Source organism: Equus asinus, chromosome 6 (assembly GCF_041296235.1).
Source record: "Equus asinus isolate D_3611 breed Donkey chromosome 6, EquAss-T2T_v2, whole genome shotgun sequence".
In the NCBI taxonomy this organism is placed as follows: Eukaryota; Metazoa; Chordata; class Mammalia; order Perissodactyla; family Equidae; genus Equus; species Equus asinus.
Genome location: NC_091795.1, coordinates 28,092,706 through 28,111,868, shown reverse-complemented (window position 1 = coordinate 28,111,868; position 19,163 = coordinate 28,092,706). Strand labels below are relative to the sequence as shown.

Below are 19,163 nucleotides of genomic sequence, written 5' to 3'. Positions count from 1 at the left end.
CAAAACACAAAACAAAACTTAACGTGATGCTAAAGCCAAATATTAGTTACAACAATAAATAAATGTGTTTAAATTTCCCTATGAAAGGAAAAACTTCAGATTGGGTTAAATTTTTTTCAAAAAAAAAAGGTTAAAAGGGGAAGCCAGATGAAAAATATACTAGGCCTTATGTATAGCTGGCACTTGAACATTTATCGATGAATAAATTGATATACTTTCATTTCAAACTTCTAGACCACAAAGAAACATCAGTGTATTTGGAAACACAGAAATTGTAACTGTCTATGAACAATACAATAAAAAAGATTATAGTAGTTTGCTTTGATTTTGGTTTTTTATTTGTTTTTGCTTCTGTTCCGGCTAGCTAGAAATTTTTAAAACCCTCCTCAACAACTATCAGGTGAATAATGAAGTAAAAAAAGCTTACAAAGAACTAAGAAAATCATGACAAAATGAAAAATATTGAAATTCATAGGAAGCTATCAAAGTTCTATTTGGAGATAAATTTATTTGAAAGAGCTTCATTATATAAGCACATGACTGCTTATTTGCACATCCTTCCAAAGTTTCTTTATATAAACATAAGCCAATAATATCTATCTTTCCCTCCCCAACACAAAAGCTTGCCCACTATGCACATATTTCTGCACCTGCTTTTTTCACTTGAGACTTTTTTCTTTTTTGAGGAAGACTGGCCCTGAGCTAACATCCATGCCCACCTTCCTCTACTTTATATGTGGGATGCCTACCACAGCATGGCTTGACAAGCGGTGCGTAGGTCTGCACCCGGGGATCTGAACCGGCGAACGCCAGGCCGCCGAAGCGCAACTTGCAAACTTAACCACTGCACCACTGGGCTCGCTCCTTAAGAGACTCTTTTTCAACTCTTCACCACTGGGAACCTGACGGTTTCCTAATACTTAAAGTCTTTTCTGGAGAGACTGCTGGTGATATTAATCAAAGAGATTTTTTTTAACTATGGTGTAACGAATTGCAACAACTTTTGGAAAAGTTGCCTAATTTAGGGAACCAATAGTTTCCAAATTACTAATGCACAGTGTTACAAAATCATGAGATCCATTGGGTAATGGATGGGTAAAAGATCCCTTCGAAGTGCAAAATGGGCCAAGGATGTTAACGTAACAGAGTACAAAACGTTTAATGATATGGTTTCAGATTCCATAGGGCAAACGACTCTTAAGAAACTATCACTGAGTTTTGATGCACCATAAGAGGAATATCCACCATTACCTGAAAAGGCTACTACAATATTCCTCCCTTTCCAAGTGCACATCTGGGTGAGGTCAGATTTTCTTCATTTACTTCAGCCAATATAACATATTACAAAGGACTGAATGCAAAAGCAAATATGAGAAGCTAACTCTTTTAAGTCAGATATTAAAGAGATTTGCAGAAATGTAAACAAATGCCAATCTTCTCATTAATTTCTTTTTGTCTTGGAAAATATTTTTCATAAAAATATCTTTAAGATGTGATGGGTCTAATATTATTATTTTTAATCGCATCAATAAAATTTTATAAATGTCTCAATTTTAATTTCTAATATGGCAAATACAGACAGAGAAAATCCCATATGAAAAACTCTTGGAGTCGAAATCATGTTTACAAGTAAATAGGTACTGAGATCAAAAAGTTTGAGAACCACTGATTTCGGCATAGAGAAGCTTGTGAGTATCATTAGCCTGGAGGTGGCTGGGCATGCTACTCTGAAGCCCCCAGGATGCCCTGCTCCCACCAGGCTTCCAGTCTCTGTCCTGTTTACGGTGCTTTTCCTTTGGAGACTAAGCATCCCACAAGGCAACGTATCCCAGCCTATCTACCTCTATTTCCTGCCATGGTACATTGTAGAAGTTGCCCGTGAATTACTGTAGCAAGCAGCTCAGTACAGTACCTCTGGCTCTAGCTGGCTCTGAAAACAGTTCCTACGTAGCTTACACAAGGTCAACTGGAGTTAAGTTTGGGAGGCCGGCATTAAAGGTCTCTTTCTAAATTTCTGGTGGCTGTCAGGTTCTGCCAGGTTCTGCCAGAGGGTGAGCATGTTTTGTGCGTTGTGAGAATTTTTCTTACTCCATCCCCGATTCAGCTTGTAGAAACTGCACCCTAGCTGTGTTGCCTGTGGAACACCACTACCAGTTTCCATAACTTCCTGATTTTATTTTATTGGGTATTTTAGGTAGAATGTGGATGGAGATTCATGGGGCACTTCTAGCTTGCTGCCATGCTAACCAAAAATCTACTTTTAATTCAGAAGGAAAACAAAAAACTCACCTGCTCTGGGCTCATATACAGTTTGGTCCCCACTTGTCCTGTGTGTCTGGCGTATGCTGGCATTGGGGTCAGAACCATCTGCTCTTCCTCGTCCTGGTCCATTGCAGTCACTAACCCAAAGTCTCCGATCTTGACTACGTCGTCCATTGTAAAGAATATGTTGGAAGGCTGGAAAAGTAACACAGACCAGACCATGGTGGGTGTGCGTGGAGAAGGGGAGGAAATGCAGAGAATTATTTAAATGATTACAGAAAATACATACAAGAAATTAGACATTCGCAAGCATATTCTCTTCAAAATGGGCTAATATGAAAAGGAAAACAATCCTTCGATGCTAGGCAAGTACTGGGAGTAAAGAAAAGGGAAGGGTAGCAGGAGAGAGAGCATTTCCTGAACATCCGTTTAAACCCTCAGAGATTCACACTCCCCAGGGTCCAGGGTACTTAATCCTCAATCTTACTATTCTCTATACTCTCCATTGGCAAGTTTCTCCACATTTATGACTTAAACTATGATTATAATAACAGTAATAATAATAGCAAATGCACATATAGCACTTGCAATGTAGCAGGAGCCATTCTAAGCTGTTTACTACTAACTCGCAATACTCACAACCCCATGAGTTCTGTTAGTCCTTCATTCTACAGATGTGAAAACCGAGGCCCAGAGAAGTTAAGTAAATTGCCCAAGGCTACCCAGCTGGCAAGTGTGGAACAGAGATTCAAACCCAGGCAGTCTGGCTCCATGAGTAAAGGACTTCTGCTTGACTGCCACATGTCCAGCATTCAGGACAGTTCTTGCCCTGCGGTAGCTAATCACAACTCTCTGATGAATGCAGGGAACAGAGTGATCTTCAAGTCTGTGTCTGAGAGGGGAAAGCAGGCTCCTCAAGAGGAATCTGAGCTCTTAACTACAACTGTGTGCTGCCTCTTCTAACACCAATATGCTCCCAGACATTCCAAGACTCCTATCCCGAGTTCCAAACTCTCCCATGCAACTGTTTATAGGATATATCTAACCACATTCCTCCGGGGCTCCTCACACAAAATCTCCTGCACGAAATATACCATCTTTCCCTCAGAGCCTGCTCCAACCCTGCTAACATGACCACCATTCACAGCCCTTGAAACAGGGAAAAAGAAGGTCATTTAGTTCATGAAATTGAATTTCATCAGGCTTCAAATACTGCCAGACAAATAACATTTTATTCCCAAACTCCAAAATCTCATTATACAATTCTGACTTTGAAGCAATGAAGTTATTGCATATAACCAAAGTCTACAGTAATAACCTCCTGCTCTCCCAAAAATAACCCTATATGAGAGAGAATAGACTATGCTGCCTTAAATTTCAACTTTTGCCCCCCCTCCCATCTCCTGGTGTCAGCTGTTACTTACTGAATATTGCAATAGATATTTTTTTGGTTCTCCAGCATCTATACCCCTGTGATTCCACCAGAAGTATCCTGACTATGCAGCAACCCCAGGGTTCCTGTGGAAGCTATCTTGAGGTTGCATAAATCAATCAGCGTAATCCTATCCCCTAGCCAGGAGACTCATTTAGGGGTGAGTATGTGTCCTTGGCTTATCAATTAGAAGAAAATCCAAGACTTCTGATCAATAGTTGGGGAAAGAGACAATTTTCTCCCCACTCCGTATCCCACTACCTCCAAAAGGTAGTTACATTAAAACACGTAGGCCTAAGACTCGCTGGCAGATATCCAGAGACTATGAAGGGAGGGTTTGCCTGCAAAAGGAAACAAGAAAAGGGCGGTGTGGGGGAAAGAGAAACGAGGGTCTGGTCACATCACTTGATCCTGGATAAAGCTTTACCTGACTCTTGGACAGTTCAGTTACATGGGCCAATAAATTTCCTTTTTTGATTACAATAGTATAAATGCTTTTGGTTGCAAACAGAAGAATATTCAAAACAAAATGATACGAGCATACAGAATGTGTCAGGCACTGTGCTAAGGATATAACAGGTGAACAAAACAGACACGGCTCCTGCCCCTGTGAAAACCAGAGGATAAATAACACAAGTGTGATGAGAATTACGAAGGAGAAATACCAGGTTCTGTGAGGACACTGGGTATTTAAGCAACTGAAAAAGCCCAGTGTAACTAGAGACAAGAGAAGAAAAGATGAGAAGTCAGTCTGGAACATCATGGGCCAGAGAGTGCTAATGACAAAAACTGACCAAAATACAAAAGGGCGATGGGCCTAGAAGGGTTAAAGTTGAGCTCAAACACTTATGTAGGAATGAACAGAATGCATAGCCTTTTCAACTGGGAATAAAAATCTTGGGGGAGTTTCTTCTGCCACACTAGCAATCTCTAAAAGGAATTTATCTTTAGAAAGGAATAAACTTTTTGATTTCTAGAAAAGCTAAAAGGAAAATAAATTTTCTTCTTGAAATTTTTTTGATGCATAGACAAACATAGGAAAAATCTTTAGATAAAATTGTACCATTAAACAAATACTCACCAATATCTCACCAACATTATAAAATCAGAAGAATGTTCAATATTAGTAAAAACACAATTATACTGCCTTTCAACTTGGCATTTTGTGTGTACAGTAAGTGTTAAGCACAAGAAGAAGCCGTATATCAGCTCATTGCTTCCCACCAAATGATACATGTTTACCATATTCAAATAGCCAGCACTCAAGTTGGGTATCTGGCCTGTTGAAATTGTCTTCTCCCTTCCAACCAAAATAAATCATCTCTGAACTTTTCATTCGGTGCTAAATAATTCCTGACATCAGTTTGGGCCCACCAACATCAAAATCCATGAAGCACAGTGATTATATATAACTCAATAACAATTACTCTGAAAGATAGGAATTATTTCTAATTATTGCTCCTATTATTGCAAACGCTTAAAATGTACTCAAGGATCAAAAAACCTACAGCTGACTTCAGAAGAAAATAACTCACCCGAATAGCTGCTTTGGTGCCTGAGACAAAAAGTATGTGGTTACATAAAAAGCTGAAAATACTTAAAATGAGTGTAAATCTATCAAGAATTTAAGATATTTCCATCAGAAAAATATTTATATATGCAGTACACATCTACTGATGATCGCTATGAGCAAATGGAATAGGGCAGACATTAGTCAAATAAAAGTTCTATATACTTATTTCAGAAACACACACTAAGGAAATATTGCATGTTTTAGTAAGAATCTTAATTTAGCATACTGTATTGCTACAATAGTCAACACTATATACATTGAAAATAGAATCAAAGGTTTTAGACCTGTCAGCATCACCTGGCTAACCATCTGCTACCTTTCACTGTCTAGCTTCTCATCTCCTTCCCTGAAGCCTAAAAGTTCAGGACTAGGGGCAAAAAGTGTGGAGATCTGCCCAATTCAGAGCCAGCTAAGCAAGGAAGCCCTGCCGATCCTTTCACTACTTCGGGGCCATAGGGGAATTTGTGTCAGAGTTGCTCAAAGCCCTAGGGAAAACGGTACATCTGCTCATGGTAGATTTCACATAAAGGTTTTTTTTTTTCATCAGGAGATTGGGAATACTTTTTACTGTAAAATGGACATAAACACATCATAGAGGAGAATTCACAATTTGCGTGCAGGTTTTTTTTTTTTTTTAAAGATTGGCACCTGAGCTAACACCTGTCGCCAATCTTTTTTTTTTTTTTCCTTTCTTCTCCCCAAAGCCCCCCAGTACATAGCTGTGTATTCTACTTGCAGGTCCTTCCGGTTCTGCTTTGTGGGACACCACCTCAGCATGGCCTGATGAGTGGTGCCAGATCTGTGCCCAGGATCCAAACCAGTGAAACCCTGGGCCACCGAAGCAGAGCGCGTGAACCTAACCATTCGGCCACGGGGCCAGCCCCGCCTGCAGTTTTTAAAATCTGAGACTTCTCATTTTTACAGTGGCCTTTTCAAGCTACTTTCCCAGACCTCTGCTCCTGATGCCTTTACTTTCTTCCACTCTCAGGGGTACCTCAGTTAAAACTGACAAGTACTCCAAATACTGCTCCCATTCATAAGATGTCAGATTGAAACTCTTGAGTAGTGTTCCACAAATACAGACCTTGAGGTCCCTGTGCATGAGCCCTTTACTGTGCAGAAATTCTACTGCCTCCGCGATCTGCAGGAAGATGTGCAAACACATGCTCCTCTCTCTCTCCTCTATGGTGCATCGACTGTTCATCCAGTCTTTGAGGTTTTCCTTTCTGCATAGCTGCATCTGAATGTAAAGATACACTTTCGGCGAACTGGGCTGGAGTTTTTCCGTAGTGTTTTTAGTGAGATCTAAACTTAAAGTGGTTGGTCTTGGAGGAGAAACAGATAAAGTAGGTTCAGAAGAAGAGTTGCTACTGGAATGCTTCAAAGCAGTCAGTTTATCAGCATCATGGTTGCCGATATGCAGTGGGTTAGTTTTGAGCTCTTCTTTACTGGACGCATTATCACAGCCAGAATCTTCAAATACTATAGAAGAGGATGTTCTCTCCCTTGACCTGACATAAGGAGAAGCTTCAGAAGGACAAAGTTCAAAGGAGTGCCCCTCATCATTGCCATCTATAGTACCATCTCCCACATCACAGTCTGTAAGGCAACTGTCTTGGAGATTGTACACTGCGTCCACCGACCCACTGATGTCTCCATGGTCCGTTCCTGAAAATTCCAGTGGAGAGAACTGGCTCTCAGATGAACTTGTCTGGCCACAGGAAATGCCTACTGAAAAAGACCTGCTCCTTTTTGGCGAAGGAGCTATGATTTCAATATGTTCTTTTGTTGAGAAAGGATCCATTCTGCGTATTTTAACTGATGGTGCATCCATTGGGCTAGGAGAGCTGGGTGGCCAGTCTGTGCTAAAAGTAGGAGAAATACAAAGGGATGAGAGTGAATATGAGTTGATTAAATTATATGAACTACACTCTCTGTTTTAAAAGTTTCAACAATAATAAAGCCAGTTACCAAATGACAAACAACGTACAGATTCAATAAAAACATGCTATAGGAGACAAAGGACAATACATTCCATCCATTCCTTCCAAAAAACTTACTTTGAAAGCCTAATTTCATACTTGAAACAGTTATTTGGGGCTGTCACACCAGCACAGCCAAGGCTTTTGTGCAAAACGCGAAACGGTGAAGGAGAACACCAAGGACAGGACTCCTCAGTGACCATGATTCTGAAGCCGCTGTTCAAATCAGGGCAGCAGCTCACCGGGCCTGGAGACAAGGGGCCACTTCGCCTGGTCCTTCCATGGTTTGGCTCTTGGCTGCATCTATAACAAGTGTCACTGTAACCAATTACTTCATGTGGATCTAGGGCTGCGTTTGGTACTTTAAAAAGGCAGAAATTTTGGGGCTGGCCCCGTGGCCGAGTGGTTAAGTTCGCGCGCTCCGCTGCAGGCGGCCCAGTGTTTCGTCAGTTCGAATCCTGGGCGCGGACATGGCACTGCTCATCAAACCACGCTGAGGCAGCGTCCCACATGCCACAACTACAAGGACCCACAACGAAGAATATACAACTGTGTACTGGGGGGCTTTGGGGAGAAAAAATAAAATAAAATCTTAAAAAAAAAAAAAAAAAAGGCAGAAATTTTACTCCAGCTGCTTGGTAGTCTATTTGCAGCCTGCTCCCTCTTTGCTCTCATTTAGTAGTTTTTAAAAAGGTTTTCCTTCCTCCAGCACGGCATATTTAACATGGGAATTATTTTCAAGTTGCCTAACCTTATGTATTTTTAACTGCAAATAGCATTAAACTACTTTAAAAAGGAGTTGTAAATTAACTACTAAGAAACTAAATAAAAATTTAAAGTAAAAAATTGGAGACAAAAGCAGATAATACCTCTTCTTGAGAAAAGTCCTATAAATCCCTGGTAAATCACAATTCATAGGGCCCCATCTACTAATAATTTTTAAAATTCATGTTCTAAAACTGGAAAAAAATTCATGTGCAAAAGACTAAATCAACTTTTCACCTAAATAGCTAGCTAGAGGATGTTCCAAAACATGATGACAGAGAACAAAAATCTGCTGTTTTCTTTAAAAAAAAAAAATCCCTAAAGTTTTTGTTCGCATAAGCAAAAAACCAGTCAAAAGAAAACTAGTTTTTAAGTTTATGTCTAACCAAGTTACCTTTCATCTTTCAGCCAAATTTCGTCCATTTCTTCTTGCCACTTCTCTGGTGGTGCTTCCAACCAAGCATTGAAATATCTAACAATTCCTGGGTGTTCAAGCTTGGCTAAGGCTTTAACCTCTCGCATTACCTTTTCCCGAGCCAATTCCCTGAAACAGACAAAAAAAGAGATTGAAGGTTGCTCAGATCTGAAGAAGCAATCATATCCAACAGTAAAAAATAATAAAACAAAATTCTCTCTTAAACTTAAAACTAGAAATAGACGAGTTAGCCTAGTGACACAATTCTAAAATGCTACATAGTAAGTCTTGTATTAAAAAAAATACACACGTATTTTAGTACTCTTTTTCTTCTAGAAGTAAGTGCTACAGACATACCTATTGCCTCATTCAAATAAAGCTTTCTTGGTTGACTAAGAATGAATGACTCCAGAGCCGTAAAGATTATCGCTTAATGTTCGTTCATCAGGAGGAGAGTGGATAGGTTAAGGGAAGTAGTCAGAAAAGAGCTCAGCATTGCAGCTCAGGAGGATGGAGAATGACCACACCGACAGGGTACATACTATAATCCAAAAAGCTTGTATTAGCACGTCCGTCTGTCTGTCTGTTTACAGCAAGCCTGAACTTGTTATTCAAATTACTGAATATCACAGGCAATGACGTTTAACTAGAAAAACATCTGGATTTGATCTTCTTTGACAGCTTTTCTGCTGGCTCTAATCTCACATTTCTAAGGGTCCTACCATCACCTGAAACAACATAATAAATACAAGTTATATCCTCTTCCCTCCCCAGGAGACTGTCAGCTACTCCCACTTTCCCCTCTGTGCTTGGCATTGTTAATGTCCCCACTCTCCCAACCCGGGAATCCTGGTACCTTTTTAAATTCTTCATCTTCTAAGTCCTCACATTCAGTTAGCAAACTCTATCAGCTCCTCCTTTGCAATTTCTTACTCCTTCTCTCTTCCACCTTCACTGCTGCTGCACTAATGTTCTGTATCTTAGGACTGAACTTTTGCAAAGAAAATCTCCTGGTAAACATTCTAATCTCTGACCCTTTCCTCATATCAGCCATCTGCACATCACCTCCAGAGCCACCTCCACCTTGATCACATCATTCTTCTGCTCAAAGACCCAACTGTCTACGGAATAAATCTAAATTCCTTTGTTTGGTATTTAGGGTACTGCAATCCATCCCTTCCATCTTCTCTTCCACATCCCCCACTACCCATTCTTTTTTTTTTTTTTTTTTTTAAAGATTTTATTTTTTTCCTTTTTCTCCCCAAAGCCCCCCGGTACATAGTTGTGTATTCTTTGTTGTGAGTCCTTCTAGTTGTGGCATGTGGGACGCTGCCTCAGCGTGGTTTGATGAGCAGTGCCATGTCCGCGCCCAGGATTCGAACCAACGAAACACTGGGCCGCCTGCAGTGGAGTGCGCGAACTTAACCACTCGGCCACGGGGCCAGCCCCTCCCCACTACCCATTCTTACCCTTTGCTCCAGCTACGGCAGAACACCCTCCATAGTCTATTCCATTTCCAAGTGTTTGCCTAATGCCTTTGCTCAGGCCATTTCATGTACTTGGCCATCCCTCCCATACATGTCCATCTACTGAGGGACAGGCTACTCTTGAACACTCAGTGCAGACATCATCTCCTCCACAAAGTTTGCCTTCTTTGACTGCCTTTTAGCTTCATTTCTGCTTTCTTCATGAGAAGCTATTTACGAAGCTAAGCCACAGGTCACAATCCTCCTTGCATTGTAGGAATATTTGAGTATATGTATGAAAGCATCAAAGAGTTACAGGTTCTTGAGGGCAGAAGTCTTGCTTAATTTTACATCCGATGTGGTGCTTAGTATATATTAATATTTAAACTACTCAAACACTATGTACCAAAGAAAAGAATTAGTTCCCTAGTACTCAAACCCATCCCACTCCTGTGTCCCTATCTGTTGGACAGAAATGTTTAAAGGACATTTAAACAGTTAGAAGGACAGCCCAGCAATTAGTGCTCATTTAATTAAGAATCCACAGGAGCCTTCTACAAGAGACAGAAAGGGAGGTGTTACTGAAAGCTCTTCATCTTAAGCATCACACTGCTCTGAGACAGAAATTCCACTTCTAAGAATCTAGCCAAAGGAAACAGATGTGGTCAAAAATTTATATAAAAGATAAACACTACAAAAATTTGTGTGTGTGTGTGTGAGGAAGATTTGCCCTGAGCTAACATCCATTGCCAATCCTCCTCTCTTTTTCGCTTGAGGGAGATTAGCCCTGAACTAACATTCATGCCAATCTTCCTCCACTTCTATGTGGGATGCCTCCACAGCATGGCTGATGAGTGGAGCACGTCCACACCGGGGATCCGAACTTGTGAACCTGGGCTGCCAAAGTGGAGCATGTGGAACTTTAACCACTCGGCCATGAGGCCAGCCCCCTGCAAAATTATTTTTAATTGCAACAAATTAGAAACCTAAATGTTGAACAATAAGAAACAGTTAAACAAAATAAAGCACATGTGTTAACTGGACTATTATAAAATACTTTTAATGTATTTTAGCATTTTAATAAAATACTCAATAATTACATGGAAAATGCTGAGGATACAGTGCAGGAAACAATAGATGAAACTGTACTACATTGGTAACTGTGCTACCAATTAGGTAAATTTATAACCAGGAAAAGAAAAATCAAAGGAAATACTCTAAAATGTTAATATTGGTTATTACTGGATAGATCAGACGCAGATGGTTTTTGTTTTAATACTTTTCTTATTTTCCATAATAAATATAAGTTATTTTTAAATGGTGCTATGGAGTAAAGCCTATAGTTATTAAAATTCACTATGGGAAAGTCCTAAGTTGTGAAGAATCAAAAACAGGGCAGATTTTTTTTTTTTTTTTTGAGGAAGATTAGCCCTGAGCTAACTACTGCCAATCCTCCTCTTTTTGCTGAGGAAGACTGGCCCTGAGCTAATATCCATGCCCATCTTCCTCTACTTTATACATGGGACACCTACCACAGCATGGCTTTTGCTAAGCTGTGCCATGTCCACACCTGGGATCCGAACCAGGGAACCACGGGTCGCCGAAGCGGAACGTGTGCACTTAACTGCTGTGCCACCGGGCTCGCCCCTGATTTTTTAAGTAGACACAAAACAATCAAAGTAGATCACATCTTTTAGACAGCTGGTTACCTGGTGGTACTTAGAACATGAGATTCAGATGATCAGAAACTACGTTTTCTCTAGTCTCTGTGGAGTATAGTAAGAAGGACACACTGCCTATGAGATTAGATAATATAGTGCAAACTCCAAGGTTACTGAAAGTACCATCCATCACCTGTTGGGGAGACGGATTCTCTTGATAGCATAATTGCAGTCATCTACTTTGTTTTTAGCTTCAAAGACAACTCCAAACCCGCCACGACCCATGCACTGAACCGGTTCAAAATCTGTCAGATACCTAAAGGCAAAAAAAAAGTTAAAAATAGTTTTAAATTTTGTAGTAAGGTAATAAGTAGTTCAATCTTATTTTATGATATATAAAAATGTGTAAACTCAGTAAGTCTCACAGAACTTATTTTAATAGAGTATAGTTTAATTCCAATAGCATTTTTTGTTCTTCCGTTTGTATAAATGAAGCAAATACATTCTAATTTTTCTCCTAGGAAATTTTTTAAAAAATAAAAAAGCTTCTGCTTCATTAGGAATCACTTGTTAATCACTTGTTCTGACAGAGCTGTACTACTGTTCTGTGCTATCCAATGCTTTCCATCATTTACCAAAATATTTTATCCTTAATTCTCTAACCTTTTACTCCTGGGGCATTCTGTACTCAATTAGAAAACGTATTTTAATCTTATGTCAGTGCCTGTAAATTTTATGGGAAAAATTTAATCAATCCTATTATATTTAAGTACTTTTTTAGCCAGAAGCCTCTCTAGGAACCAAAGCTGTCTGAAATTGGCTGGCTTGCCTCACAAGTCGGTATGCTCATCACCAAAGGTATTCAGACAGAAGCTAACTCACCATCTGTCACTTACAGATGGACCTCCACATTGCAGCCTATTTCTCCCTCTAGTGCCTAACCTCGCTGATCTGCACTGTATATTCCAGCCAATCTGCACCAGACTCACAACTTTGGGGCCTTTGCTTGTGCTATTCACTCTATTGGGACGGCCTACTTCTTTGTACTTCATGAAAAGCTACTCTCTTTTCATTCTGCTCATCTCGCCACCTCTGTAATGTCTTCCTAGACCCGTTTTAATGTTCTCATAGCACTTTGCACATAACACTTACAACTATTTAAACTTAATTTCAGTATTTTGCAGTTATTTGTATGCAGCTCTCTCTCCCCACTGCCATTGAATTGTGGGGCACGTGAATGCAGGAAAGCATTCTTGTTTCCCTTTGTATTTCTAGCACCTGGGCTTATGTGACAACTACAAGGTCTAACAAATCTGTTGAATAATGCATGAATTAATAAATGAATGAATGCATGCTGGGGAAGTTATTTTTCCAGCCACATAGGGGAGAGTTGAATTAGATTATCTTTGGTGTCACTTATAAGGCTAAGTTTATTACTTTATGATTTGCATACATGTATTCATTTAGTAGTTGGCTCAGCTGGTTAGAACATGAGTTAAGGAGGACAGGCAACAGATCCAACCCTCTAAGGGCCAATTACCTTCACAGAGAATGAAGAGTAATAATCTGTATTCCTAAAAATAGCTAGTCAAGGTACTTCAGTACAAATCCATCTCCCCAACTGCAAAAGCCCATGAAATTCACGGCCTATTCCTGGAGGGCCAACTGAATTATCTTCCTATCTTAAAGAAAACACCCATATGAAAATGAATGTACCTTCTGAAAAGGAAAACATCCTATATATGATTATATACTCTAGAAATCTAAGTATCATCTTGCCTAAGGTCCCAACTGACAAACAACAAAGTTGGGACTAGAACTTATGATTGAAGCAGAGTTCATGCTCTTAATAATGCCTAGAACATGGCAGGCACTCAATAAACATTAGGAATCATTATGGGGCTCCTGTATTTTAAAAACAATCAGCTGTATTCTTTTTATTGAATAAAGTTAAAAGAAAATTAAGCCATTCAATTTTAGAATTTGAATTTTCATTTGAATTCTCTCCACAACAGCCTTACAAATTTTATTCACCATACCCTACTCCTCCCCTCATCTCTACCTAACTCTTACTCACAATTTAAGGTTCAGTTAAAATGCCACCTCATTTACGACACCCTCTTGAATCATCACAACCCAGAGTCAGTCACTTAGTTCATGGGTTTTTTCCTACATGTTTATGTTACCCAGTATTATCTTCCCCCACAGACTTTAAGCTCCTCCAGGACAGGACCAGCACATAGCTGTTCAGAGTAAATGTTTAAAGAACAACGAATGGCCTCAGGAGTGGATTACCCGTGGGGAGCTGTCGGGTCCCTCTGTCACTGCTTGCTGGTGTTGCCGGCCACCGACGTATTAGTCCACACCATCATTAGAAATGGTATGAAAGTCCTAACCATTTGTTAGTCACCTAGTCAATCTTGCTTTGGAAAACTAGTAGCTAAAACAAAGTGATTACAGTCAATTCTCAATTCTTGATAATACAGTATGAATGTATCTTAGATAAATTAAGTCCACAGATAATCAAAATATCACTCATTTTAGCTGTAATTTTCAATCTTTTCTGTTATAAAACCATGACCCTAGATATTAAGCAATAAGGTTCTATATCTTTTCTTTGACCTCATATCCCTGACATGTATGATATCAGAGTGTATGATATAAAAACAAAGGAAAAAAGTAGCAATAATCCAAGTAACATGAAAAATTAACCACAGCACCATTTCCTGTACCACAAAGCATCAAAATCTGAACAGCTGACAGAATGCTAACAAATTCTCTACTTTTATTTTACTTTCAAAGTGTTTGAATTACCTTCTTTTTAGGTAACCCACTTCCCTCTTCTGCTTTTAAAAACGATCTGTTCTATTGGTATATTTTCCCCCATTTTTCTACTTCTTATTCTAGACAGAATAAAGATGAAATAAATAACTGACAATTCAGTAACATATGGAGATTTACATATACTCTAATAATGCAATAACTCCTATTTGGTACTATTCATGCAAAGCCCAGTACATGGTAGACCCTCAATAATTATCTGTTTAAGAACTTAATTTGGTGGCTGAAATTCTTTTCTTGGTTTTTTTTTGAGGGGTAAGGAAGATTGTCCATAAGCTAACATCCATGGCAATCTTCCTCTATTTTGTATGTAGGACACTGCCACAGCATGGCTTATTAAGTGGTGTGTAGGTCCACACCCAGGCTCCGAACCTGTGAAAGCTGGGCTGCCAAAGCAGAGCAAGCGAACTCAACCACTATGCCACTGGGCCAGCCTCTGGTGGCTGAAATTCTAAACTTCTCTAACACTCTATTTCTATTCCTGTTAGGGTACATACCACCTTGAATAAGTTTAAGATACCTGAGGGTTAAGTCTGTTTTATTTACCTAGATGTTTGAAAAAAAAATTTAAACAAGATCTTAGTTTAGAGACCATTTCTTTGATTCAAACAGTTGCCACCAGAAGCTAAAACACACATATTTGTTTTATAAGACTCTTACCGTGATACGTAGCCAGAATTTTTTACGTCATTCGAGCCACTGTCATTAGCTTCTCCACTTAAAGAGTCATATTTATTTTCAGTTTGACACTGAGTTTCAGATTCTTTCCTTTGCTGATAAGGTGAGGAAAAAAGATCACTGTCAGCAACAAAGCTGAACTGCAGTTAGCTAACAATCTTAGGCCAGAAAATAACATTGGAAAATAAACAATATCGAGAAAAAGAGAAGCATTATAAGAATACAAAATACAACATTTCCCTTGTAAGAGAGAAGTGGAATGACAGGCATGGAAGCCAGGTTGCAATGGGTTGTATAATGAAGAGGAGGTAAGGAGGTGGAAATGAGTATGGGCAACAAGGATCTTATGGTAAAACTTAAGTAAAGGTGCCCCTCGCCGCCCGCCCCCACCACACACAATAAGTTTTCTAATCTCCCAACACTTTGAAATAAATTAGACCCTAAAAAATGTCTTACCCTGTGAGGATGAGGATGGAAAAGTCTGCGCACGATAAAAGTTGTTGCTATGATACAAAACAGAATAGTTGCAACTATTTCTTTCCACCAGGGCAAGAGGAGAACCGGATCCTTTTTGCGGATGGTCTTGCTGTAGTTTGGGTTGTCAAGAAACCTGACTGTGATCTGAGTGCTCCGCTTGTTCCTCTCCCTCTTGTAGTATGGTAGATAGTAACCATTATCTGCAAAACAAACATTCAAAACTTTTCTTAAAAAAATAATGATAAACTGGGGGCCAGCCTTGTGGCCGAGTGCTTGAAGTTCCCCATACTCTGCTTCGGCAGCCCAGGTTCCCGGATTCTGATCTTGGACATGGACCTACTCCACTTGTCAAGCCAGGCTGTGGCAGCGTCCAACATACAAAGTAGAGGTGGACTGGCACAGATGTTAGCTCAGGGCTAATCTTCCTCAAGCAAAAAAAAGAGGAAGACTGGCAATGGATGTTAGCTCAGGGCAAATCTTCCTCACCAAAAAATAAATAACAATAATAATAATAATAAAGATAAACTCATATAGATCCACCTTTAGTTGTTAAAAACTATTTTCCTAAGACTTATAACACAAATTCCTTTCTTTAAAGTTTCATCTCTTCTGTAATACACTTTGACAGCCTCATTTACGTTTTTATTTTTTACTACACAAATATATTTTCTTTGATTTCATAAGCATCATAAATTTTTTTATATTGAATAATAAGACTAGAAAAAAACTTAAGGGCCACCTCATTCATTACCTCATTAATAATCCAATCATTTAAATGCAAGAAAGAATCAGATAGTACCCAAACTCCCTTCAGGGATTTTAAACTTTCCTTTCATTTTAGCATCAATAAAAGACCAACTTTAACCATTATCATTCTTAGCAAGCTGAAAAGAAAATGGCTCCCTCACGCTCTTTGGTTTATCTCAGGCTGTCAATGAGTTTGTCCTAGAAGAGCAGCCTGGCTTTTCTGTCTTCTACTTTGCACCATGTGGGCAGATTACGCAGTTCTCTCTTACCTTGCATTTTGATCCATATCTCATAAAGGCTGCTGTTTCCAGTTCAGAGCCCTCTGTTTTTTTTTAATCAATTTAAATTATATAACAAACTCCCAGTTCTAGCATCTAGGGTAACTGATGAGGAGTCTATGTTTTTGTCTAATGCAGATTTGAGGATTTTTTCATATCTAACTGATCAAAAGACTTTCTTAACTGAAGACACCCTCACATTAAATACACAAGAATATATTTCATGTCAAGTTTCACCTATTCTTGACTTTTGGGCTAATTTCCCTTGTCTGAGGACAAAATTAAAATAACCTTATTTTATAGCATTTTCATGTAGCTCTGCAGGAAACACTTGTTTTCTTCATTATACAGGCTATTATATACACTATATTAGATTGGCTGATAAATGAGAACTAATAACAAGAACTAATGCTTATTGAACATTCACTATTTGCCAGGCACAGTGCTAATTAAGACTATACATGCATTACCTCATTTAGACTTCACAACAATGAAACAAACAGATATTGGGATTACTATCCTTATTTTACAGATAAAGGAACTGAGACACAGGGAAGTCAGGTGTACAGAACGCAGCAGAATTGGGCATTGAACCCTGGCAATCCAACTTTGGAGCTCAGACCCTTGGCCACCATTCACAATATAGCCTCTTAAGATATTTTATATTCACCCTCCAAGTGATTACGTCTCATCTGAACTCTATTAATTAATTTCAAATTAATAAATAAAATAAAACTCAGTATTTTCAAGCCAAGCGTAATCAAACTTACCATATGGATACTGCAAGATTGAAAGTGCTCCATTACTGTACTCTTCATGAGAAAACTTATCATTACTAAGACATTTGTCAAATTCATCAGACCCTACCAAGACAGGAGTTCTGGAAGGAGAATCTAAAAGAAAATGGCAAAATCTTAACATACAACTTTAATGAAAACCCATGTACTTCATTCATTCAAAAAGCAGATATGCAACCACAGTTCAGTTCAAACACACAAGTCAACAAATGGCTCAAGGTTCTTTCCCTGGAAAAGCACAGTCTTGTAGAAAAGATGAGTTAATTTAAACAAGTAATTAAAATATGATATGACATGTGTGCTAAAAAAATACGCAGGGTACAGAAAGATAACTGAAGGAATCACTAATTATTCATCTAAGGGTCTAAAGAATATGACATGATAACCAGATGATTTTTCATGAATATTCTTAATATAAATATGTTAAGAGCTAAATGATTCTTAGGCATGGTCAATGAATGGTTAAGATTTTTTCTAAGTTGTACAGAGAAACATTTTATTAACATTGATTTCTACAAAAGCAACTGCTGCTTCAATGAAATCATGTGCTAAATGAGAATTAAAATTCATTAACATCTGAAATACCTTTCTAGTTTAACAGAAAATATAGAGTACACAATTGTCATGATCTCTGCGATATTCAAAACCAGGGCAAAGACAGTCCTGATTAGGCTTCTAAACATCTTTAATAATATTTATAAAGGTTCGTAATTTACTTACGAATTAAGGGTTTCCATTTGATTGTTGGCAAAGGGATAATCGCATTTTCATCATTGACGTTTTCCAAGGCCTTGGGGCTTGTGGGAAACTTTTCTGAAATTCTGACTGACGACTGCAGATACAGCTGGCCTCTGTACATTCCTGAATCAACGAGAACATAGCCGATTCCGTTTAAAATCAAGCACCAATTAAGTTTTTCCAAAAAGATTCATTTTGATTTAATAAAATTCAATTAATTCTCTTTATTTCTTCATGTGCTACATAGATCTCTTCACAGAAAAATAATGCCTGAAGCACTCAAATGTGACCCAAATGTTATTCAATGAAAATAGGATAGGAAGGTACACGCAAGTTAATAATACTTTTCAGTAACCACTGGAAAACCCTTCCAGTAGGAAAATTCAGAGAAAAGAAGTCACAGTACTCAAAAAAACTAATAGCTTAGATGAAGTAACTTCCTCCTCAAGGAAACCTAAACACCTGTAATTCCAGAGACACTGCTAACAATCCAGTTAAACACTATCATAACTCATGTGTGACATGTTAATCTTTCAAATTCTTGCATTTCCTTGAAATTGAGGGGTGCGTAGCACATTGATAGAGCTTAAAGAATATTATGACTATTTGACCACGAACACAAGTTCGAAAAATCAGGTTTGAGGATTTTCAAAATTTCGTTTTTATTTCTCAGATAAGTTGTAGAGATGCATAGGAAAAATAAACATAATGTTTAAGAGGGAGTAACCTGATATAGATGCAAATACAACTGAAGAAAGTTTTAGATTTTGAGGATATACAACTAATTTGAAACCATGCTACATAATGGCAACATTTCTAAGCCTTTCTAACATAGGTCTCAGAATACACTATAGTAGTTAAAAGTTTCAGAATTGGATAAATGGAAAAACACAGCAGGAATGGAAACCAAAGTACAAATCTTAAGGGCAATCTAAGCTGGAATACATATTTAGGAATTAAAACTACTCTAGGCACAGCTGAAGTAGGATAGAACAATGAAAGAACAAAATCTACGTCGATATGTACTATCACTAGGTAAGACACATCTACT

General features: G+C 38.6%; 1 protein-coding gene across 1 annotated transcript in view; it reads right to left on the bottom strand.

The window, feature by feature from the left end:
• The window catches only part of EIF2AK3 (eukaryotic translation initiation factor 2 alpha kinase 3), a 68,492-nt gene that overhangs the window by 12,562 nt on the left and 36,767 nt on the right, over nt 1-19,163 (bottom strand). Inside the window, exons 7-14 of the mRNA XM_014852775.3 lie at nt 18,095-18,235; nt 17,348-17,470; nt 15,532-15,752; nt 15,058-15,170; nt 11,750-11,872; nt 8,409-8,558; nt 6,352-7,132; nt 2,290-2,457 (exon numbers count right to left, since the gene is read on the bottom strand). Coding sequence (XP_014708261.1) covers nt 2,290-2,457; nt 6,352-7,132; nt 8,409-8,558; nt 11,750-11,872; nt 15,058-15,170; nt 15,532-15,752; nt 17,348-17,470; nt 18,095-18,235 — 1,820 coding nt within the window. The remainder of the gene's footprint in view (nt 1-2,289; nt 2,458-6,351; nt 7,133-8,408; nt 8,559-11,749; nt 11,873-15,057; nt 15,171-15,531; nt 15,753-17,347; nt 17,471-18,094; nt 18,236-19,163) is intronic.